This window comes from Coregonus clupeaformis, chromosome 1 (genome assembly GCF_020615455.1).
Source record: "Coregonus clupeaformis isolate EN_2021a chromosome 1, ASM2061545v1, whole genome shotgun sequence".
Classification (NCBI taxonomy): Eukaryota; Metazoa; Chordata; class Actinopteri; order Salmoniformes; family Salmonidae; genus Coregonus; species Coregonus clupeaformis.
In genome coordinates, this window is record NC_059192.1 from 60,385,086 (window position 1) to 60,410,340 (window position 25,255).

Genomic DNA, 25,255 nt, shown 5'->3' on the forward strand with positions numbered 1-25,255 from the left:
CTGACCTAACCGGTGTCTTCTTTGGGGTTGAGGATTGAGGTCTTGTGTTGTGAAGTTGCTGTGTCAGAATGCAGACAGGGTTATGGTTAGTCTTGCCCTCAAGGAATGTCCATTCCCACTTTAATTTTAATTATTTCTACCAGTGGAAGCACAGCTATAGCTAATTTTGTTTGTTTTCTGACCTCTTTGTCAGGATAGTCTAAACTCTGGGAAAAAAGATGAGTGGAATTATTATGCTATAGGTTTCAGATGTATCGGAGAAATTCTGGTCTCTATTACCTTCTTTATCAGGAAATTCTCTCCTCTACCTCATTTGACTAGTAAGCAAAATTACGTTGAAAAGACGTTGAAAATATGTATTTTCCAGACGATTAAGTTATGTTCATTTTAGGTTCTGAATTAAAGGTGAAAATAAGTGTTTTTCTGACGTTTAAAATATGTATTTCCAGACATGAAAATATGTATTTTCCGTACTTTGAAATCAGTTAATTTTCGGTTCTGAATTAAAGTTGAAAATACGTATTTTCCAGACATTGAAAATATGTCTTCTTTTTTTCAACGTTGAAATCAGGTGAATTTTCTGTTCTGAATGAAAGTTGAAACTACATATTTTTGGTCATTGGTTCTATGGCCAATTTTTAACTGCATATACAGTGGGGGAAAAAAGTATTTAGTCAGCCAACAATTGTGCAAGTTCTCCCACTTAAAAAGATGAGAGAGGCCTGTAATTTTCATCATAGGTACACGTCAACTATGACAGACAAAATTAGAAAATAAAATCCAGAAAATCACATTGTAGGATTTTTTATTTATTTATTTGCAAATTATGGTGGAAAATAAGTATTTGGTCAATAACAAAAGTTTCTCAATACTTTGTTATATACCCTTTGTTGGCAATGACACAGGTCAAACGTTTTCTGTAAGTCTTCACAAGGTTTTCACACACTGTTGCTGGTATTTTGGCCCATTCCTCCATGCAGATCTCCTCTAGAGCAGTGATGTTTTGGGGCTGTCGCTGGGCAACACAAACTTTCAACTCCCTCCAAAGATTTTCTATGGGGTTGAGATCTGGAGACTGGCTAGGCCACTCCCGGACCTTGAAATGCTTCTTACGAAGCCACTCCTTTGTTGCCCGGGCGGTGTGTTTGGGATCATTGTCATGCTGAAAGACCCAGCCACGTTTCATCTTCAATGCCCTTGCTGATGGAAGGAGGTTTTCACTCAAAATCTCACGATACATGGCCCCATTCATTCTTTCCTTTACACGGATCAGTCGTCCTGGTCCTTTTGCAGAAAAACAGCCCCAAAGCATGATGTTTCCGCCCCAATGCTTCACAGTAGGTATGGTGTTCTTTGGATGCAACTCAGCATTCTTTGTCCTCCAAAAAGGCGAGTTGAGTTTTTACCAAAAAGTTATATTTTGGTTTCATCTGACCATATGACATTCTCCCAATCCTCTTCTGGATCATCCAAATGCACTCTTCAGACGGGCCTGGACATGTACTGGCTTAAGCAGGGGGACACGTCTGGCACTGCAGGATTTGAGTCCCTGGCGGCGTAGTGTGTTACTGATGGTAGGCTTTGTTACTTTGGTCCCAGCTCTCTGCAGGTCATTCACTAGGTCCCCCGTGTGGTTCTGGGATTTTTGCTCACCGTTCTTGTGATCATTTTGACCCCACGGGATGAGATCTTGCGTGGAGCCCCAGATCGAGGGAGATTATCAGTGGTCTTGTATGTCTTCCATTTCCTAATAATTGCTCCCACAGTTGATTTCTTCAAACCAAGCTGCTTACCTATTGCAGATTCAGTCTTCCCAGCCTGGTGCAGGTCTACAATTTTGTTTCTGGTGTCCTTTGACAGCTCTTTGGTCTTGGCCATAGTGGAGTTTGGAGTGTGACTGTTTGAGGTTGTGGACAGGTGTCTTTTATACTGATAACAAGTTCAAACAGGTGCCATTAATACAGGTAACGAGTGGAGGACAGAGGAGCCTCTTAAAGAAGAAGTTACATGTCTATGAGAGCCAGAAATCTTGCTTGTTTGTAGGTGACCAAATACTTATTTTCCACCATAATTTGCAAATAAATTCATTACAAATCCTACAATGTGATTTTCTGGATTTTTTTTCATCAATTTGTCTGTCATAGTTGACGTGTACCTATGATGAAAATTACAGGCCTCTCTCATATTTTTAAGTGGGAGAACCTGCACAATTGGTGGCTGACTAAATACTTTTTTCCCCACTGTACATTCTCAACAAAGTAAGCGTTACAGTATATCACAATAATTGTTTTAAAATCCATCTAATATAGGAAAGAGGAGCCAACTGAAGATTGTAACGTAAAATATTTATTATTGGTCCAATCTGTCACATGCACTTATGTTAGCTTTTTCAACTGTCAGCGATGATGTTCAAATTAGTCCAACCTACAGAATAAACCAACAGACTACTTTTTTTTCTTCTTTTCTTCTTGCTATCACTATCACTATGTCACGGATTCTGCCGAGGCTGCCCCTCCTCCTTGCTCGGGCAGGCTTCGGCGTTCGTCGTCACCGGAGTACTAGCTGCTGCCGATCTATGTTCTATGTTTCTATGTTCTACCTGTTGTGGTCTGATTGTCTCACACCTGCAATTACTCCTTCCCTATTTAACCCGGTGGCTCCCATTGTGTTTTGTGCATGTTTGTTATTTCGTTTCGTGTGTCGTTTGGTGAGCGGGTTTACTCCTCCCTGTGTGGAGGTATTTTGTATTTGTTTCTTTACTTGTTAGTAAAGTACGTTTTCATTGAGTTCTGTGTCCTGTGCCTGACTTCGATCCACCACATTATACTGACACTCGTGACACACTATGATAAGTTGTTGTTTATCTACCTTAGTTGAATGCACTGACTGTAAGTCACTCTGGATAAAAGTGTCTGCTGAATGACCAAAATGTAAATGTAAAAACAAACACTTGCAAAGCATGCTGGGTATTATTTTAATGACCTCCACCCCAAACAAGTACAAATGTGACTGACGTGTTCGATTCGGTCTTATGTAGCAAAATTTAAATTATGTTTTTTTACATTGGATAAAAGTAAAGACTCAGAGCTAGAAAATAGTATATCATACACTACAGTTGAGGAACAATGGGAAAGTAATTCTGCTTTGAAAATTGCTAAACTTGTAACCCCATGTTTAAGAGAATGATCCTTGAATGTTTTGGTCTTCCTACTGGAGAGCTCATCTTAGTCTACACCCATTCAACATCGTTCACACCCTCTTAAGCCTTAGCCCCACCCATCTCTTTACAGATTTACACGTGAGAACATGTGCTAAAAGAGTACAGTAGTGTACTAAACAACCAAAGATTTCAAGACTAAAGGCTGGTTTATACTACGTCTATCGACATGTCTTTAGTAGTAGTGACATCATGAACATTCTATTGTCGTCTGACATCAAACTTGTCATTGTCGTTAGGAAAAGTATGAACACAAAAACGACATCGCAGACTGGTGGTCCAAAATAGCATAACTGGTGTATTTTAACCTCTTAAGGATCTGACCCTTTTTTTCAATTTTTGCCTAAAATGACATACCCAAATCTAACTGCCAGTAGCTCAGGACCTGAAGCAAGGATATGCATATTCTTGATACCATTTGAAAGGAAAAACTTTGAAGTTTGTGGAAATGTGAAATTAATGTAGGAGAATATAACATATTAGATCTGGTAAAAGATAATACAAACAAAAAAACATGCATATATATATTTTTTTTCTTATCAGCATTTTTTAAATGCAAGAGAAAGACCACAATATAATGTTGCAGTTTAGGCGCAATTTAGATTTTGTCCACTAGATGGCAGCAGTGTGTGTGCAAAGTTTCAGATTGATCCAGTGAAGCATTGCAATACTGGACTATTTTGTATCAGGTCTGCCCAAATGTGCCTAATTGGTCAATTGATACATTTTCAAGTACATAACTATAGAGAACATACAAAAATGATATGGTAATACAACATGTAAATTGACACACTACCAGGAATGTCATACATGATGGATCATTAGCTTACACAGTAACTTTCACACATCTAGATGGCCGGGTGGGGTGGGTGTGGAGCCAGATACAGCAGGGGTTGAAACTGTAGAACCCAGTTCCTACATTTTAATATAAAAATTGATTTTATCAAACAAATCTATGCTACATTTTTAGGATGACAAATCAGAGCAAGATTACTGAATTTAAGTACATTATTTACCTTCAGATGTGAATGTATCAAACCAGTTGCCATGATACATTTTTTGTGTTGTGCACTCTCCTTAAACAATAGCATGGTATTCTTTCAGTGGCTTGCGAAAGTATTCACCCCCCTTGGCATTTTTCCTATTTTGTTGCCTTACAACCTGGAATTAAAATTGTTTTTTTGTGGGTTTGTATCATCTGATTTACACAACATGCCTACCACTTTGAAGATGCAAAATATTATTTATTGTGAAACAAACAAGAAATAAGACAAAAAAACTGAACTTGAGCGTGCATAACTATTCACCCCCCAAAGTCAATACTTTGTAGAGCCACCTTTTGCAGCAATTACAGCTGCAAGTTTCTTGGGGTATGCCTCTATAAGCTTGGCACATCTAGCCACTGGGATTTTTGCCCATTCTTCAAGGCATAACTGCTCCAGCTCCTTCAAGTTGGATGGGTTCCGCTGGTATACAGCAATCTTTAAGTCATACCACAGATTCTCAATTGGATTGAGGTCTGGGCTTTGACTAGGCCATTCCAAGACATTTAAATGTTTCCCCTTAAACCACTCGAGTGTTGCTTTAGCAGTATGCTTAGGGTCATTGTCCTGCTGGAAGGTGAACCTCCGTCCCAGTCTCAAATCTCTGGAAGACTGAAACAGGTTTCCCTCAAGAAGTTCCCTGTATTTAGTGCCATCCATCATTCTTTCAATTCTGACCAGTTTCCCAGTCCCTGCCGATGAAAAACATCCCTACAGCATGATGCTGCCCCCACCATGCTTCACTGTGGGGTTGGTGTTCTTGGGGTGATGAGAGGTGTTAGGTTGGCACCAGACATAGCATTTTCCTTGATGGACAAAAAGCTCAATTTTAGTCTCATCTGACCAGAGTACCTTCTTCCATATGTTTGGGGAGTCTCCCACATGCCTTTTGGCGAACACCAAACGTGTTTGCTTATTTTGTTCTTTAAGCAATGGCTTTTCTTCTGGCCACTCTTCCGTAAATCCTAGCTCTGTGGAGTGTTTGGCTTAAAGTGGTCCTATGGACAGATACTCCAATCTCTGCTGTGGAGCTTTGCAGCTCCTTCAGGGTTATCTTTGGTCTCTTTGTTGCCTCTCTGATTAATGCCCTCCTGCCTCTTCCGGAAGTTTTGGTGGGCGGTCCTCTCTTGGCAGGTTTGATCTGGTGCCATATTCTTTCAATTTTTTAATAATGGATTTAATGCTGCTCCGTGGGATGTTCAAATTTTCTGATATTTTTTTATATCCCAACCCTGATATGTACTTCTCCACAACTTTGTCCCTGACCTGTTTGGAGAGCTCCTTGCTCTTCATGGTGCCGCTTGGTTGGTGGTGCCCCTTGCTTAGTGGTGTTGCGTACTCTGGGGCCTTTCAGAACAGATGTATATAATGAGATCATGTGACACTTAGGTTGCACACATGCATAGTGGAGTCTTTTGATTAGACATGTAGCAAGCTAGCTAGCTAAACAATTAACCATAATCCCAGCACATAACGTTACTACCCTGCATGAATCTACAGGTAGCTAAAGCTAACCAACTAGGTTCAATGTTAGCAAGCTAGCTAACATTAGGCTATAACTAGCAATGCAAATGGCTCTGAGATATGAATAATATTAATACACAGATCATACACATGCCCGTTGTTAGAAACTTTAGAAACTTTAGCAAATTTATTAAAAATAAAAAACAGAAATACCTTATTTACATAAGTATTCAGACCCTTTGCTATGAGACTCAAAGTTGAGCTCAGGTGCATCCTGTTTCCATTGATCATCCTTGAGATGTTTCTACAAATTGATTGGAGTCCACCTGTGGTAAATTCAATTGATTGGACATGATTTGGAAAGGCACACACCTGTCTATAAAGGTCCCACAGTTGACATAGCATGTCAGAGCAAAAACCTAGCCATGAGGTCGAAGGAATTGCCCGTAGAGCTGTATCGTACTGTACTATACTGTACTATACTTTACCTTTCTGTGCTGTTCTCTACTCTACTGTGCTCTACTGTACTGTGCTGTACTGTGCTGTCCAAACTTGTAAAACATTGACGTCTATGTTTGGGCCTACTCAAGGCCAGCCTGCACCGGACCAAATCTGAACCAATTATAAACGTCTATGTTTGGGCCAAACATAGGCCGGTCCAGACTGGACATCTGTGGACGTTGAAATCAAGGCCTGTACGGACCGCACCAAATCTGAACCAAACATAGACTTCTATCATTGTTTCAGATTTGGTCCGGTCCAAAAATCTAAGTCTGTGGACATTGAAATCAAGGCCGGTCCGGACCGCACAAAGAAAAGAGCTTAGAAAAAGATGTCTAAAAGACGTCGACATTGGTCTGTGATTAGTGGGTTCTGTCATAAGGGAACTACCCTATAAACCATTACTTTTTCTAGTACATTAGCTGACAGATTATTCGAGTGAGCAAACAGCATACATGCACTGTCCTTCTTTCACTCACCCTCATTCTCACCTCCTATCTCTCTTTCTCTCTCCTTCACCTTCTCTCTCTCTCCCAGTATGTCCAGGATGGAGCGACGGTGTTGGTGGTGTTTACTGGTATTGAGCTGCCTGCTCCAGACTTTCTCAGCCCACAGTGACTTTTACACATCCATCGGTGAGGCTCCTCCCTCTCCTATGAAATAGAAACCGGTTGTGAGACAGAAGTTTGGTCTGCCCTCAATGCCCCAATGAAATAAATTATCTGGCTGTCTAAAATATCAAGCACATACTGTGATTGTTATCTACCCGGAAGTTAAATGATATAGTACACAATGTATTCCTTATCACTATGTGTATTATTGGTTTAAATAAGCTTAAAATAAAGTTTGATAATGTGTGTGTGTATTTTCCTCCCTTAGGTCACATGACAGATCTGTTGTACACAGAGAAAGACTTGGTCACTTCACTGAAGGATTATATCATGGCAGAGGAGAACAAGCTGAAGCAGGTCAAACAGTGAGTGTCCAGACACACATGCACGCACGCGCGTACACACACACACTCTCACACACACACACACACACACACACACACACACACACACACACACAAACAGAGTAGCTGAATTGTGTCTCTTCTCCCAACCCTCTCCTAGGTGGGCAGAGAAGCTGGATGTGTTGTCAGCCACAGCCGTGCAGGATCCCGAGGGCTTCCTGGGGCACCCGGTCAACGCCTTCAAACTGATGAAGAGGCTGAACACAGAATGGGGAGACCTGGAGAGCCTGGTGCTGAAGGACACCACAGACGGTTAGACATTATGACACTATGAGGGTCACGTTAGAAGGGATGAAAAGGATGTTGAAAAGTAGTCACAAAGCAGCAACGACAGATAAGTGTTGTTAACATTAGAGATTTGCTGCAATGTTTGTTTGTCTATTGTATGCTCACAGTGAGCATCCTCATGAATGAGGATCTCTCTCTTTCTATCAGGCTTCATCTCTAACTTGACCCTCCAGAGGAAACACTTCCCTACAGATGAGGACCAGACAGGCGCAGCCAAGGCGCTGCTCAGACTGCAGGACACCTACAGGCTGGATACCAACACCATCTCTACAGGAGACCTGCCAGGTAAGGGGTTAGGGAGTGCTAGAGAGAGAACTTGAGGCCTTTTATAATTTGTAAGTTTGAAACCGCTGACTCATCCACAGGAGTGACGCACAAGAGCCCTATGACGGCGGAGGACTGCTTTGAGCTGGGGAAGATTGCCTACACCGAGGTGGACTACTACCACACTGAGCTGTGGATGGAGCAGGCCCTGAAGCAGCTGGACGAAGGAGAGGAGTCCACCGTGGACAAGGTCACCGTGCTGGACTACCTCAGCTATGCCATCTACCAGCAGGGGGAGCTAGGCAGGGCCCTGGAGCTCACCAAGAGGCTGCTCATACTGGGTGAGTTACCCTAACATGGCTCAGAATTAAAGGAGTTAAACTAGGCACACTGGGGGTGGGTGTCAAACTAAGGACACACTAAGACAGTTAAAGGAGTGAAACTGAGAGCACACTGAAGGACCTGAACTGTTAACAAGTGCTAAGGGAATATGATGCCCTCCAGGTGAATCATTGAACGACAGCTGCTGTCCTGTATGCCCAGCATAAACTGGGATAGAGGATTACTCATAAAATGTCCCAGAAGGCAGTAGGATCTGAAGTTAGTGATCCAGATAGTGAGTAGCGCTGAGTATGAATCTTAAAAATGAGACAACGTCTTCCTTGTCTTGTTACTGTATGAGCATCAGTATTTCATCTCACTGTCCCCTCTCTCTCTCTCCTCACTCCAGACCCGGAACACCAGCGTGCCAACGGCAACCTGAAGTACTTTGAGTTTCAACTGATAAAGCAGAGGAAGGCCCAGGCCGAGGAGGCCCAGAAGGAGGGCAAGGTGCGAACGAAGAGACAGACGAGTGATGCCTCCAAGAAGAAGAAGCGCTTCAGGGAGCCTGTCCCAGAGAGGAAGATGTATGAGATGCTGTGTCGAGGGGAGGGCATCAAGCTGGTGAGGAGGAGTTACTCACACACACAGTGAGAGGTTGAGCTCATATAAATGGGTTTAGAGTGTGTGTTAGTGTGGTTGTGCATATGTGTGTTAGTTGAACACAAGTTGTAGTTATCAAAGAGTAATGTCCAATTTCTAGCTCTGTCTCTTCTTGTGTCTTTATCTCTTTATCTCTATGTGTCAATCTATCTGTCCTCTTACCTCCACCCTCCCCCATCTCTGCCTTGTAGACCCCCCGCAGACAGAGCCGGCTTTTCTGCCGTTACTATGACAACCACAGTCACCCCAAGTACCTGTTGAGCCCGGTGAAGCAGGAGGATGAGTGGGACCGGCCCTACATCGTCCGTTACCATGACATCATCTCTCACAGCGAGATCGAGAAGGTCAAAGAGCTGGCCAAGCCCAGGGTGAGTTCCACGCTCTGTCGGGTATGTGTGTGTTACATTGAGGTAATAAGGGTTCAGAAGGGTGTCATGGCCACACAGAAGTGTGTGATGGAAGGGTTTCATGGTTCTACAGAGGTGTAATTTCTGTGTCTTTGCTCTGGGGTAATCAAGATACTCATACTAGTAACTGTCTGACCAGCTGAAGCTGTGTATCTGCAGGGTCGAGGCCACTGGAAGGCAGAACGAATGGGAAATGTTAATGCTAAATATAAACACTCTTGACACAGTATGTATTGATTGAGTCAATGAGTGTTGACTTAAATCAAAGAGCCATGAAAGTGTAGGTAGGTTGAGCCCTTTAAGCCCAGCCAGAGCAGAGGCTGGGGGGTGGAGGTGAGCGATGAAGGTGGTGTCAGGGTATCCTGTAAACACCCTCTCCCTGGCTTACAGCTTCGCCGGGCCACCATCTCCAACCCCATCACTGGTGTGCTCGAGACTGCCCCATACAGAATCAGCAAGAGGTAAGGCACAGCCAGGTGCAGGCAGCAGGAGAGGAGGGGGTCAAGGGGAGGGGTGGAGCAGGAGGGGGGTACACATAACCCCTCTCCCCATTCTCACCGCACCTCAACCCCCTCCTCTTACACCTGCCACTGGCCTATGCCTCTGAGTCCGGTCCGTATTCCTCCCTCCCTCCTAGGCTTGAAGACTCCTCTGCAGAAGCACAGAATCTTACTTTGACTAGACCCTCCTCCACGCTCTCTCTCAGACTAATTTTCTTAGTCTAACCATAAGTCAGATTCTAGAAGATTCCAGGGGCACTCTAGAAGTTCAGAGTATGTAGGAGTGTAGGGCCTGAATGTGGTGAAAATGTGTTTCTGCTCAGGAGTTACTGCTGCTCTTGGATTTTAACCCAGTGGAGGGGGAGGAGGATAAAACATATAGGTGTAAAGATTAAGTTGTTGATATTAACATAGTTGCTTTTGACCAACTACGGGTGTGTCAGGAGCAGTCCTTTTCACAAATCCTCTGTTCCTTTTATCACTAATGTAATCACTAGTTTAGTATTTAGTATTCTCCTAAACTAGAGAATAAACCATTAAGTGATACTAACCTTGGGTTAAAGGACTGGCCTTGAAACAACCCCTGGCATAATGTCGGAATAACATTGACCAGATCTGCTTATCTCTCCTCTCTCTGTTTCTTTCACTTCCCATTTCCCTCTACTTAATCTATTTTTTTGTTGTGTGTGTTACTCCTCTCTCTCTCTGTCATTTGTTTATTTCCTTGTTTTTTCGTGTGCCCTGGGGAACTAGCTAAGGCGTGCCACAGTACATGACCCCCTAACTGGGAAACTCACCACGGCTCTGTACAGAGTCTCCAAGAGGTAAGGGGTCAAAGGTCATAATACATTAGGGGCTCCAGAGACCCCCCATCCCCTCTGGTCTCTATCCATCCCATCCCATCCCATACCACCCTGACCTGCCCTGCATCCCCAGGACGTCCTATCCAGGTTTTGGCATGTCTTTGAGTCAGTAGGGCCACGTCACCACCTTTTTCTGCAGTGAATCTATGCTGCTCTCTTACAATCAGGTGAATGAGCTCATTATGGCTTCTCTCCTCTTCTTCATCTGAGGCCACAGTGTTTCTGTGCAGACAGGGCCAATGACACCTCAAGTTCCATATCAGCCGGTCTGAAGCAGTTCCCCTCTCACACACATCCACAAACACTCTCTTTCTCTCTCTCTCTCTCTCTCTCTCTCTCTCTCTCTCTCTCTCTCTCTCTCGCTCTCTCGCTCTCTCTCTCTCTGATGATTCTGATGAACAGTGAGTGCCCCCTTGTGGAGATCTAATACACCCACACAACCTCCATCTATGGTAAGACTACTAGATTGTAGGGGAACATGCCAGTCTTAAATCATAGTTACTTAAAAACCTTTTTTTAAATAGGACCAACCATTCCACACCCATACCACCCTACGTCACTTTATTTTTTCTGTCCCTGCCTATTACTGTGTATGAGTGCTTATTTGTGTGTTTGCTAGAGTGTGTGCATGTGTCTGCATGCAAGTATATATGTGTGTGTGTGTCTGTCTGTCTATGTCTGCGTCTGTGTGTTCATGTGGAAGTATGTGCAACTGTGTGTGTGGTGAACTGAGCGTGAACCTCATTTGAATTGACCAAGAGGTCAAAGTGGGAGAGCAGTCACAGCAGGGGAGAGAATTTGTAGGAAGAGAGACTTTTTGACCTAACCACCACTGTATCATGCCCAATTAATGTTTTACTGTCTTCACTCCCCCAACAGCAACTTCTAATACATCACTTTACTCACACACACATAGACTAACACTAATCTTAGTTTTGAATTTGGCTAATCTTATAAAGGAATTTCAGTATTAAGTAATACAGAAAGTGTATTTTATTGGCTGAGAGATTCAATAATGTATCTAATAAAAAGGTATGGTGTGTGGAGAGCAGATGTCTGAACCTATGCCTTTGGCCTGGACCTCATCCCGATGCTGTAAACTCAAACTCCAGCCCCCTGGCCTTGAAAACATTGCGGCCACAACTGCTACAACTCTCACTTCATGCAGTGTAGGCAAATCTATTAAACAAAGAATCCACCTTAAGAATGCTATGTTCTGTGGTTTTACCATTTTTATTTGCACACTGTGCCTCGTGGTGCATGACCCAGAAAAACGACTACAAAATAATGTTGTGGTCCATAAAATGAGAGATGTAAGAAATTGTGATGTCTTTATATGATATATGATAGAAGTAATTGCCATGACCCCCAGTCAGAATGACTCCCTCCCTATTGGAGTGGGCAGTTTAGACTACTGGGCCTTGGGGGATGGTGAAAGGCTGGTAGTGTTCACTAAAAGCATAAAAAATACTCTCCTCTGGTGCCCCTTAAGTCATCAACCAAGCCTATGTGACCTCCAGAATTCTCCCAAGCCACATGATGACCGCAAACTGAGAGCTTCAACCTATAGAAGGCATACGTTCTTGAAAAATAGATTAAAAAACACAACTTTATTTTGTTACTCCTAAACTTCAGACACTCCCACCACTGTATGCTGAGCTGATTGGAGACTATCGGGCCGCTTTCTCCTCTTCCTCTCTCAACGCTCCTCCCACTGCTCATCTATCAAATGCACGTAACGCATTAACCTGCTGTAGTTTATATATTTCATCTTCAGCAGTAGCTTGCAGAATGGTTCGTCAAGTTTCTCTCTCTCCTATACTGTTCATCAGTAATAACTATTGTACTATAGTGACTCTACTGCCCCCCTATGACAATTCATATACCCTGTATTTGACCTGTTCTCCATTAACCCCTGTGTCCTTCCCCTGTCCCAGTGCATGGCTGACAGCATATGAACACCCATTGATTGACCAGATCAACCAGCGGATTGAGGACCTCACAGGACTGGAGATGGACACTGCAGAAGAGTTGCAGGTACAGTGTGTGTGTTTGTGTCATTGTTTGGGATTGTTGACGGTTACATTTCCAATATTAATGATCTCACTATTCTCATTTTTTTGCTTTGCAGGTTGCAAACTATGGTGTGGGAGGGCAGTATGAGCCCCACTTTGACTTTGGACGGGTTAGTATTGCCCTGCAGCCCTGATATATAAGTGCACATATTATTGCTGTAAGACGTTTTTGGATTACACATAGGATGTGCCATTTTTGCTCATAATGATCATGTCATGATAACCTAGTTTCTCTCTCTCTCTACAGAAAGATGAGCCTGATGCATTTAAAGAGCTGGGAACTGGAAACCGCATAGCAACCTGGCTCTTCTATGTGAGTATCTCTATATGCATGGGGACTGCTTCCTTCTTTGCCCCCACACCCCTAAAAGAAATACATTAGGTAAGATTCCAATAAGATAATAGTGGATGACTAGTTATTGTTTTCTCGGTTCTAGATGAGTGATGTGGCAGCGGGAGGTGCTACAGTATTCCCAGATGTGGGTGCTGCAGTATGGCCGAAAAAGGTGACTAAATGCTTATGAGCGTGTGTATTTGCAGCCTATGTGTATGAGCGTAGTTACATAGTTCCCTGTAACCTCTCTCTGCTGTGTGTGATGTATTTCAGGGGACTGCAGTGTTCTGGTATAACCTGTTTCCCAGTGGAGAGGGAGACTACAGTACGAGACACGCAGCCTGCCCAGTACTGGTGGGCAACAAGTGGGGTGAGTTTGTGTATCGAAACCACCTACATTTATCTCTGTAAATGTTTATGACACTGTTCTAACTACCTTTACAGTCAGTCATTTACTTTTTTCAGGTAATCGTTGTTTTGGTCTTCTCCAAGTTATCTCTGATATATTGTAGACTGTAGTACTGTAGACATTATACCAGACCAGGCTATGGCAGCGAACATCTTTCTCTATCTTCTTTGTCACCCTCAGTATCAAACAAATGGATCCATGAACGAGGGCAGGAGTTCAGACGACCCTGTGGCCTGAATGAGACTGCATGATGAAGGGTGAAGGCTTTCCTTCCACACCCCTCCTCTATCCCTCTGTTCCTCTTGCACCCCAGGACCTGAGAACACTTCTGCGGATGACAGGCTATGAAAAGGGGGCCATGGGCATCCCTCCTCCTCCTCTTCCTCCCTCCCTCCCTCCCTCCCTCCTTCATTCGCTCCTTACCCCCACTCTGAACCTCTCTGAGCCCAGGATGTTTTGGGGCTTTCAGCTTGGACAGGATTAGTGGTTTTCTGACTGACATGGTGCTCTCAAGGCTGTTGGATATGTCTCAAATGAACACATCAACCTTATGTCTTTGTTTGCACTCTTTATGGACTCTGTGTGTTTCAAGTCACTCCAGTTTATACTAACATAACTCTCTCACAAACATACCACACACACAGACGTACACTCCAACACTCCCACGTACTGCACAGACAATCTTATCTGATGTTTAACTGTTCATAGCTGGGGTATAATTTGTTTCTTGTTTTTAAGACCTAGGTTTGGTTTGGTATTGGACTGACTTTGGATTTGAATACTCACTCACATTTTAGACAGAACATTTGATTCTTTGGAAATACACATGAGGAACTCTTCCGCATTTGTGTGAAGGAAAAGAGGGAGGGAAGAACATGGTGTCTTTAAAATCTTGGCAAATTCACTCAGATTCATGCAACCTTAGGGGATATCGATGTGGGCCCATAAAAGAAGACAAGCAAAATAATTGCTGGTGTTATTCCCACTGAAAAGTATTGTGAGCCATGTTTTTCCGTGGCCCATAGGAAGGCCTGTGACCCATACCAAATGTTTATTTATGCAATACTATCTGGGGGCCTCAAGGAAGAAAGATTATATTTATAACTGTCAAAATTCACCCATTTTGTGTTTGTACGTCCTTTCAAATGTGCAGGAATATTTTCGGAAGTGTGAAATTAACGTTTTCTACAGAAATAAAGTATATTTCTGCCCACCTAAGCAATGTTATTTTTTTTTATTCTCATGAACTACATTTCTGAAGCCCTCAGTTATGACCCCTGAATGTTGAGCTGGGTATTTTGTAGGCCATTTGATGATTTATAAAAGCTACTCTGGATGTGAGAGATGCTATGTACTGTTTATGTGTGAGGGAGGAAGAGAAAGTGTGTGTTTGCTGTCAGCTGTTGGAACACGGGGCCACGTCAGGACACTGGCCTGGCTCCAGGTTGATTGGAAGAGAGGAAGCTTTTATGGAACAGTTAAGGAGGAGGCCTCGGTTTGTGTTTGTGAATGAAAGAGTGTGTTTGGTTTAATCAGAAATACATTATTGTGTGTGTGTGTGTGTGTGTGTGTGTGTGTGTGTGTGTGTGTGTGTGTGTGTGTGTGTGTGTGTGTGTGTGTACACATGTGTGTTAAGTCATGGCTAGGACCTGCTTGCTGTCACCTCAACCTTGGCTTATTAGAGTCCAGAACACTTATTATCTCTGAATGTATTATTACAGATGATAGCCTTTGAAACAATGAGTTATCATTACACCAATATAACTATCCATCTTACAATCATACTGATATTATATTCATGAAACGAATACTTATCTGCCTGCCTGTGTGTGTGTGTGCGTGTGTGTGCACGCGCGCCGGTGGGTCTGTGAACAGTAGAGCAGTTTGCTCCCCATGTATAGGGCACTGAAACCCTGCGCGCCTGTCACGTGACCTGTCAGTACTTATTGATATCAACGCTTGTCCGGCTGTGGCAACTGCGGCCAGACCGAACACCGGCAAGCGTGAATGAGAGAGAGGGAGTGAGATAGAAAGAGCAGGAGAGTGGAAGTTACCCATCCCAGGTCAATAATTCAATTATCAGAGTGAAAACACATAGGGATATTGGAAGACAAAAACGCAGTGAATTTGGGGGAATACAAATACTTAGGACGCAATGATGACCCAAATAGAGACGACGGTGCATTATGATAATGGTTTCGGAGATGAGGAGGACTACATGATACAGGAGGATGAGTGGGACAGGGACATGTTGCTGGACCCTGCCTGGGAAAAACAGCAAAGAAAGGTAAGTCGAGAGAAGATGACGACATGCACATAACCAATTCAACAAATTAACTTTACGCACTGCAGTACTCCACGCACCGGATTTGGAGACAGTAATTTTTATTTTTTTTGCATTTCCAATTTTTTAAATTAATTAAATATTGAGTTATTCACGTTGAGCTCAGACTTCTAAGCGCTCTCTGGTTCCTGGTATTAGGTTCAGCCGGAGCCAGGGATCTGTCTTGGCTCCAGTTGACGGGAATATTGACCGACAGATGCGATGGGTACCAGCTAACAATAGCTCAATGAGCAGCACTTGAAACTGTTGCCATTCCACTGATACGCGAGGAATGTGAACTGTCAACAGATGCTTCTTAACACATTATGATGTGCTTGGGATTAGAATGAATGCTATATCTAATTTTAACCTCGAGACCAAAAGGCATTATAGTGGGTTAATCCAGTGTCCTTGGTGTGGAATCTTTTTGTTTATAGAGACCACAAATACTGTACCAATCATCTGAATATAGGCCCCCAACTCAGGAGCCTATCTGTCAACTGGTCTAAAACAGAATGAGGTTACAGTATGTCTTCCTTCAGAAATGCTCAAACTTTATTGTCATGGAAGAGGATGAAATGTGTCTCAACTATCTTGGTTTAACAAGGCAAAACAAATATTTATTTTGTGGGTATTTTAGGTACATGCTAATTAAGACGTATAGGCCTACCGAGGGCCTTCTGCATGGTATATGCATGGCATAGGTGGATAGCAGTGTTGACCACGTGGGATTTGTTTTCAGTTTTCAGTACCTTCTCTGACATCTTAAGTAAGGCTCTATATTAGCTTTCCCTCCACTTTAATCCTATTACCCAGTAAGAGCCACCGGGGAAGACATTGCTGCCCTCAAATGAGACCTGCTGGCAACCTGAACTGTCCTTACCTTTGTAAACTAACATGTCAATTAGGCTACCATGTTCTAGCACAGGCTAGGTGTGCCACCTGACTCTACCAGGTGCCACCTGATTCAGCCGGGTTTGGTGAACAGAGGCAAATTAGACATGATTCTTGGAACCAAGAGTGAAAATAATGAATAAACAGCCTTCAACCAGTTAATGTGTTTGAACAACTCCTTCAATGACAGGGTTGGTCCCTATTGGACATGATTCATGAATATATTTAGCTCTGATCATTAGGGCTGTTGGAGGGAGGAAGGGGTTTGGCGGGGTAGGATCTGGAGGACCAGCCATGTTTAATGAGGGGGCAGCAGTTCAATGTCACATACACTTTGGTCTGTTTTGTCATGCTGCGTCTTTTGTTCCAAAGCCTCTATTATTCCTAATTTAGACAGGCATTCCACCGGGCAGCCTCTCCAGGAGGGTGGCGTTAACCCACAGCCCTCTGGGGGACCAAGCTGTGTACTATAAGAACTTAAGGTTCTTAAGGGCCAGAAGATCACTCCCCTAGTCATGCTGTGTGGACTGGAATGGCTTGAAAACACAACATGTCACTGAAGCATATAAAACATTCCCTGTGTTTACGCACAGTACAGTCAACACTGTGTAGATGAAAGCTGGTGGCAAATTGACAGATCACATTCCTGGTTAATGTAAGGAGTCTAATTGAGGCTGATCCAGTAAGGCATTTTGAGAAGGGATGTTCAATGTATCCCATTCAATATACTGTAGATCACTCCCAGTTTGTGACACATCCAAGAATTGACACATTTGGGTTTTTCAATTAAGGCCCATAGCCCCCACCCGTTTTAGCCTTTGCCCTTTCGGTATTCACATACCGTATCTGGAACGACTGGATAGATAGTGAAAGCAATATGGCGATAGCTCCACTTATCATTTTTGATTATCAGACACTTGTTAACATTTTGGTAAAAGTGTGGCTTTTTTCTTTTCAAAGAGAAACACGTGAGAGAAGAATACACTGTATGCATGTGACATTTTCCTCTAATCTTGATATTCAGTTAAAATGTTTTCTTTGTGTCTTTTATCACTAGGGCCACCAGAGCAGGCTAAATTTAACTCCTTATATCATCAGGAATGTGAGCTGGGGTCTTCTCAAAGCCTTCATCTATACAGTGTTGATCGCCTGTGGGCTCTGTTTGCTATTGTGAGATAGAGTGACTTAATATAAACATAGCAGAAGAGAGTTGTAATATTGAAGTCATGCATAAGGATACAGTAGAAAGCATAAACATTATCGGAGCACAAATTATTTTATCCTTTACAATAGGCAGTAGGTTGGATGGAGGGAAGGTGTAATTTGAAACCAAGGGGTTTGCTGACCCTCAACAAGTAGGTTAATCTCAATATGTGGCACTTGCCATAGGGACCACAGTCATCACAATTTATGGCCTCTGGCTAAGTCATGCTAAGCTGTTATCTTATAGTATGTTACTACCAGGCTATACACTTACAGTAGCTACCTTCATAAAGTATAGATGGCAAACTTTCAACTGGGAAGGGTATATGAGCCTTCCAATTGGAAAAGTTAATGTAAAATAAACTGTAAAGTTTTAAAACATTGTGGAACATTCTACCCTTGATGAATAAGACCCTTGATGGAAAACTCACTCAAGGTTATCTGATTAGCTCACAGAAAGTCTCTACAATCAATGCTCAACCTCATCCTAATTTGAGGTCACCGCATCAAAGTTATGTGACATTTACATTGTACTATTTGTATTTTCCTCACCAAAACATCATTTTATTTTGTAGACCTTCACAGCTTGGTGTAACTCCCACCTGAGGAAAGCAGAAACACAGATTGAGAACATTGAGGACGACTTCAGGAATGGCCTCAAACTCATGCTTCTCTTGGAAGTAATTTCAGGTATTGTTTGTTGAATATATAGTTGATAGTTGAATACATTGATTGGTAGTCACAGAGAGTTTAATGCTGTTTGCTCCTTCCCTCAGGTGAGAGGTTACCCAAGCCTGACAGAGGGAAGATGCGTTTTCACAAAATTGCCAATGTCAACAAAGCCCTAGACTTCATCACCAGCAAAGGAGTGAAACTTGTCTCTATTGGAGCTGAAGGTGATCTTTTATTCGGCCCGTACTTCCCCTGTTGGCAGCTCAGTATCTCTTGATTAATTTGATTAATCCATTATCTAATTCACTGAAGCAGTTCTTACTCTAATTATGTGTTGGATCTGATGGTAGTGGGATGTTTTCTCCTCAGAAATTGTGGATGGTAACGTTAAGATGACTCTGGGAATGATATGGACCATCATCCTCCGCTTTGCTATCCAGGACATCTCTGTAGAAGGTAATATACAGTGCCTTGCAAAATTATTCATCCCCCTTGGCATTTTTCCTATTTTTTTTGCATTACAACCTGTAATTAAAATGGATTTTTATTTGGATTTCATGTAATGGACATACACAAAATAGTCCAAATTGGTGAAGTGAAATGAAAAAAAGTACTTGTTTCAAAAAATTCTAAAACATAAATAACGGAAAAGTGGTGCGTGCATATGTATTCACCCCCTTTGCTATGAAACCCCTAAATAAGATCTGGTGCAACCAATTACCTTCAGAAGTCACATAATTAGTTAAATAAAGTCCACCTGTGTGCAATCTAAGTGTCACATGATCTGTCACATGATCTCAGTATATATACACCTGTTCTGAAAGGCCCCAGAGTCTGCAACACCAATCAAGGAGCACCACCAAGCAAGCGGCACCATGAAGACCAAGGAGCTCTCCAAACAGGTCAGGGACAAAATTGTGGAGAAGTACAGATCAGGGTTGGGTTATAAAAAAATATCAGAAACTTTGAACATCCCACGGAGCACCATTCAATCCATTATAAAAAAAATGGAAAGGATATGGCACCACAACAAACCTGCCAAGAGAGGGCCGCCCACCAAAACTCACGGACCAGGCAAGCAGGGCATTAATCAGAGAGGCAACAAAGAGACCAAAGATAACCCTGAAGGAGCTGCAAAGCTCCACAGCGGAGAATGGACTATCTGTCCATAGGACCACTTTAAGCCGTACACTCCACAGAGCTGGGCTTTATGGAAGAGTGGCCAGAAAAAAGCCATTGCTTAAAGAAAAAAATAAGCAAACATGTTTGGTTTTCGCCAAAAGGCATGTGGGAGACTCCCCAAACATATGGAAGAAGGTACTCTGGTCAGTTGAGACTATAATTGAGCTTTTTGGCCATCAAGGAAAATGCTATGTCTGGTGCAAACCCAACACCTCTCATCACCCCGAGAACACCATCCCCACAGTGAAGCATGGTGGTGGCAGCGTCATGCTGTGGGGATGTTTCTCATCGGCAGGGACTGGGAAACTGGCCAGAATTGAAGGAATGATGGATGGCGCTAAATACAGGGAAATTCTTGAGGGAAACCTGTTTCAGTCTTCCAGAGATTTGAGACTGGTACGGAGGTTCACCTTCCAGCAGGACAATGACCCTAATCATACTGCTAAAGCAACACTCGAGTGGTTTAAGGGGAAACATTTAAATGTCTTGGAATGGCCTAGTCAAAGCCCAGACCTCAATGCAATTGAGAATCTGTGGTATGACTTAAAGATTGCTGTACACCAGCGGAAGCCATCCAACTTGAAGGAGCTGGAGCAGATCACCACCTCAAGCTGAACCTCGGCAAGACGGAGCTGCTCTTCCTCCCGGGGAAGGACTGCCCGTTCCATGATCTCGCCATCACGGTTGACAACTCCGTTGTGTCCTCCTCCCAGAGTGCAAAGAGCCTTGGCGTGACCCTGGACAACACCCTGTCGTTCTCCGCTAACATCAAGGCGGTGACCCGATCATGTAGGTTCATGCTCTACAACATTCGCAGAGTACGACCCTTCGCAGAGTACGACCCTTACACAGGAAGCGGCACAGGTCCTAATCCAGGCACTTGTCATCTCCCGTCTGGATTACTGCAACTCGCTGTTGGCTGGGCTCCCTGCCTGTGCCATTAAACCCCTACAACTCATCCAGAACCCCGCAGCCCGTCTGGTGTTCAACCTTCCCAAGTTCTCTCACGTCACCCCGCACCTCCGCACACTCCACTGGCTTCCAGTTGAAGCTCGCATCTGCTACAAGACCATGGTGCTTGCCTACGGAGCTGTGAGGGGAACGGCACCTCCGTACCTTCAGGCTCTGATCAGTCCCTACACCCAAACGAGGGCATTGCGTTCATCCACCTCTGGCCTGCTGGCCCCCCTACCTCTGCGGAAGCACAGTTCCCGCTCAGCCCATTCAAAACTGTTCACTGCTCTGGCACCCCAATGGTGGAACAAGCTCCCTCACGACGCCAGGACAGCGGAGTCACTCACCAACTTCCGGAGATACTTGAAACCCCACCTCTTTAAGGAATACATGGGATAGAATAAAGTAATCCTTCTACCCCCCTTACCCCCCAATTTTATATATATATATATATATATATATATATATATATATATATATATATATATATATACAGTGGGGAGAACAAGTATTTGATACACTGCCGAATTTGCAGGTTTTCCTACTTACAAAGCATATAGAGGTCTGTAATTTTTATCATAGGTACACTTCAACTTTGAGAGACGGAATCTAAAACAAAAATACAGAAAATCACATTGTATGATTTTTAAGTAATTAATTTGCATTTTATTGCATGACATAAGTATTTGATACATCAGAAAAGCAGAACTTAATATTTGGTACAGAAACCTTTGTTTGCAATTACAGAGATCATACGTTTCCTGTAGGTCTTGACCAGGTTTGCACACACTGCAGCAGGGATTTTGGCCCACTCCTCCATACAGACCTTCTCCAGATCCTTCAGGTTTCGGGGCTGTGGCTGGGCAATACGGGCTTTCAGCTCCCTCCAAAGATTATCTATTGGGTTCAGGTCTGGAGACTGGCTAGGCCACTCCAGGACCTTGAGATGCTTCTTACGGAGCCACTCCTTAGTTGCCCTGGCTGTGTGTTTCGGGTCGTTGTCATGCTGGAAGACCCAGCCACGACCCATCTTCAATGCTCTTACTGAGGGAAGGAGGTTGTTGGCCAAGATCTCGCGATACATGGCCCCATCCATCCTCCCCTCAATACGGTGCAGTCATCCTGTCCCCTTTGCAGAAAAGCATCCCCAAAGAATGATGTTTCCACCTCCATGCTTCACGGTTGGGATGGTGTAGTTGGGGTTGTACTCATCCTTCTTCTTCCTCCAAACACGGCGAGTGGAGTTTAGACCAAAAAGCTCTAATTTTGTCTCATCAGACCACATGACCTTCTCCCATTCCTCCTCTGGATCATCCAGATGGTCATTGGCAAACTTCAGACGGGCCTGGACATGCGCTGGCTTGAGCAGGGGGACCTTGCATGCGCTGCAGGATTTTAATCCATGACGGCGTAGTGTGTTACTAATGTTTTTTTTTGTGACTGTGGTCCAAGCTGTCTTCAGGTCATTGACCAGGTCCTGCCGTGTAGTTCTGGGCTGATCCCTGTCACGATCGTCTTGCAAAGATGCGGACCAAGGCGCAGCGTGAGATGCGTACATATTTTATTTAGTACACCACAGCGAACAAAACAACAAACGATACGTGAAGTCCTACGGTACAAACACAAACCAAAAGGAACAAGAAACCACACCAAACGAATGCCTTACGGCTACCTAAGTATGGCTCCCAATCAGAGACAACGAGCTTCAGCCGTCTCTGATTGGGAGCCACCCTGGCCAACATAGAAATACAAAAACTAGAAACTCACACCCTGGCTCAACATACGAGAGTCCCCAGAGCCAGGGCGTGACAGTACCCCCCCAAAGGCACGGACTCCGACCGCGCCAACCAAACACAACAGGGGAGGGACCGGGTGGGCACTCCGCCTCGGCGGCGGATCCGGCTCCGGGCATGACCCCCGCTCCCTCTCTAACCCCCCAAAGCGCCCCTGGTCCGGTCTGGCCCTGCTGGCCGGAGCTGGACTGAATACTGGTGGAGTGGATTGCTCTAGCTCCGGAGTGGAGCAGCTGACCGGTGCCGGACCAGACACCGGTGGAACAGGCACGGGCTGTACCGGACTGACAACGCGCACCACAGGCTTGGTGCGGGGAGCAGGGACAGGCCGGACCGGGCTGACGACGCGCACCATTGGCTTGGTGCGGGGAGCAGGGACGGGCCGAACCGGGCTGACGAAGCGCACCACTGGCTTGGTGCGGGGAGCAGGAACAGGCCGGACAGGGCTGACGACGCGCACCATTGGCTTGGTGCGGGGAGCAGGAACAGGCCGGGCCGGGCTGGCGACGCGCACCATTGGCTTGGTGCGGGGAGCAGGAACAGGCCGGGCCGGGCTGGCGACGCGCACCATAGGCTTGGTGCGGGGAGCAGGAACAGGCCGGGCCGGCTGGCGACGCGCACCATTGGCTTGGTGCGGGTAGCAGGAGCAGGCCGGGCCGGGCTAGCGACGCGCACCATAGGCTTGGTGCGGGGAGCAGGAACAGGCCGGACCGGGCTGGTGACGCGCATCACAGGCTCGGTGCGAGGGACAGGAACAAGCCGGACCGGGCTGGGAACACACACCACTGGCCCTACGCGGGGTTCAGGAACGGGCCGGACCGGACTGGCAACACACCCCAGTACCTCTCGCCGTGCCTCAACACTCTCCTTCCCCCTGGTGACCAGTGGCCCCCGTAACCTGGCGGCCTCCTCTGCTAACCGCTCTATTGCGGCCTCCCGCTGCCTCGTCGTCCACGGCGTGAGCCCCCCCCTAAAAATTTTCTGGCCATCTCTCTCCCCCGTGGACCCGGCCTCCATGGCTCTCGCCAGACTCTCGCTCATCTGCTCCCACGTCCAACCTCTCTCCTCATCACGCTGCTTGACCCAGTCGTGGTGGTTTCTTCTGTCACGATCGTCTTGCAAAGATGCGGGCCAAGGCGCAGCATGAGATGCGTACATATTTTATTTAGTACACCACAGCGAACAAAACAACAAACGGTACGTGAAGTCCTACAGTACAAACACAAACCAAAAGGAACAAGAAACCACACCAAACGAATGCCTTACGGCTACCTAAGTATGGCTCCCAATCAGAGACAACGAGCTTCAGCCGTCTCTGATTGGGAGCCACCCTGGCCAACATAGAAATACAAAAACTAGAAACTCACACCCTTGCTCAACATACGAGAGTCCCCAGAGCCAGGGCGTGACAATCCCTCACCTTCCTCATGATCATTGATGCCCCACGAGGTGAGATCTTGCATGGAGCCCCAGACCGAGGGTGATTGACCGTCATCTTGAACTTCTTCCATTTTCTAATAATTGCGCCAACAGTTGTTGCCTTCTCACCAAGCTGCTTGCCTATTGTCCTGTAGCCCATCCCAGCCTTGTGCAGGTCTACAATTTTATCTCTGATGTCCTTACACAGCTCTCTGGTCTTGGCCATTGTGGAGAGGTTGGAGTCTGTTTGATTGAGTGTGTGGATAGGTGTCTTTTATACAGGTAACGAGTTCAAACAATTGCAGGAAATACAGGTAATGAGTGGAAGGCTTCTTAAAGAAAAATTAACAGGTCTGTGAGAGCCGGAATTCTTACTGGTTGGTAGGTGATCAAATACTTATGTCATGCAATAAATTGCAAATTAATTACTTAAAAATCATACAATGTGATTTTCTGGATTTTTGTTTTAGATTCCGTCTCTCAAAGTTGAAGTGTACCTATGATAAAAATTACAGACCTCTACATGCTTTGTAAGTAGGACAACCTGCAAAATCGGCAGTGTATCAAATACTTGTTCTCCCCACTGTATATATATACAGTGAGGGAAAAAAAGTATTTGATCCCCTGCTGATTTTGTACGTTTGCCCACTGACAAAGAATTGATCAGTTTATCATTTTAATGGTAGGTTTATTTGAACAGTGAGAGACAGAATAACAAAAAAAAAATCCAGAAAAACGCACGTCTAAAATGTTATAAATTGATTTGCATTTTAATGAGGGAAATAAGTATTTGACCCCCTCTCAATCAGAAAGATTTCTGGCTCCCATGTGTCTTTTATACAGGTAACGAGCTGAGATTAGGAGCACACTCTTAAAGGGAGTTTTGTTACCTGTATAAAAGACACCTGTCCACAGAAGCAATCAATCAATCAGATTCCAAACTCTCCACCATGGCCAAGACCAAAGAGCTCTCCAAGGATGTCAGGGACAAGATTGTAGACCTACACAAGGCTGGAATGGGCTACAAGACCATCGCCAAGCAGCTTGGTGAGAAGGTGACAACAGTTGGTGCGATTATTCGCAAATGGAAGAAACACAAAATAACTGTCAATCTCCCTCGGCCTGGGGCTACATGCAAGATCTCACCTCGTGGAGTTGCAATGATCATGAGAACGGTGAGGAATCAGCCCAGAACTACATGGGAGGATCTAGTCAATGATCTCAAGGCGGCTGGGACCATAGTCACCAAGAAAACAATTGGTAACACACTACGCCGTGAAGGACTGAAATCCTGCAGCGCCCGCAAGGTCCCCCTGCTCAAGAAAGCATTTATACAGGCCCGTCTGAAGTTTGCCAATGAACATCAGAATGATTCAGAGGAGAACTGGTGAACGTGTTGTGGTCAGATGAGACCAAAATCGAGCTCTTTGGCATTAACTCAACTCGCCGTG

The 25,255-nt window shown here is 44.6% G+C and overlaps 2 protein-coding genes across 5 annotated transcripts in view; both read left to right on the top strand.

Annotated features, from left to right (window-relative positions):
- LOC121571404 (prolyl 4-hydroxylase subunit alpha-1-like) overlaps positions 1-14,582 on the top strand; it is a 46,997-nt gene extending 32,415 nt beyond the window's left edge. Inside the window, exons 2-15 of one of the 2 annotated variants that reach the window (XM_041882833.1) lie at positions 6,763-6,860; positions 7,105-7,201; positions 7,341-7,492; positions 7,676-7,813; positions 7,894-8,133; positions 8,523-8,737; positions 8,968-9,144; positions 9,574-9,644; positions 12,484-12,583; positions 12,678-12,731; positions 12,869-12,934; positions 13,059-13,127; positions 13,229-13,325; positions 13,545-14,582. In XM_041882833.1, the coding sequence (XP_041738767.1) occupies positions 6,764-6,860; positions 7,105-7,201; positions 7,341-7,492; positions 7,676-7,813; positions 7,894-8,133; positions 8,523-8,737; positions 8,968-9,144; positions 9,574-9,644; positions 12,484-12,583; positions 12,678-12,731; positions 12,869-12,934; positions 13,059-13,127; positions 13,229-13,325; positions 13,545-13,615 (1,644 nt within the window). In that variant the 5' untranslated portion in view covers position 6,763 and the 3' untranslated portion in view covers positions 13,616-14,582. Of the gene's footprint in view, positions 1-6,762; positions 6,861-7,104; positions 7,202-7,340; positions 7,493-7,675; positions 7,814-7,893; positions 8,134-8,522; positions 8,738-8,967; positions 9,145-9,573; positions 9,645-10,436; positions 10,508-12,483; positions 12,584-12,677; positions 12,732-12,868; positions 12,935-13,058; positions 13,128-13,228; positions 13,326-13,544 lie in introns of both variants that reach the window. The other variant, XM_041882842.1, reaches the window with a different exon arrangement.
- A 757-nt stretch (positions 14,583-15,339) lies between these two features.
- LOC121571417 (alpha-actinin-2) overlaps positions 15,340-25,255 on the top strand; it is a 29,339-nt gene continuing 19,423 nt past the window's right edge. For all 3 annotated transcript variants that reach the window (XM_041882871.1, XM_041882854.1, XM_041882863.1), the window contains exons 1-4: positions 15,340-15,651; positions 18,360-18,474; positions 18,561-18,680; positions 18,826-18,912. In XM_041882871.1, the coding sequence (XP_041738805.1) occupies positions 15,520-15,651; positions 18,360-18,474; positions 18,561-18,680; positions 18,826-18,912 (454 nt within the window). In that variant the 5' untranslated portion in view covers positions 15,340-15,519. The remainder of the gene's footprint in view (positions 15,652-18,359; positions 18,475-18,560; positions 18,681-18,825; positions 18,913-25,255) is intronic.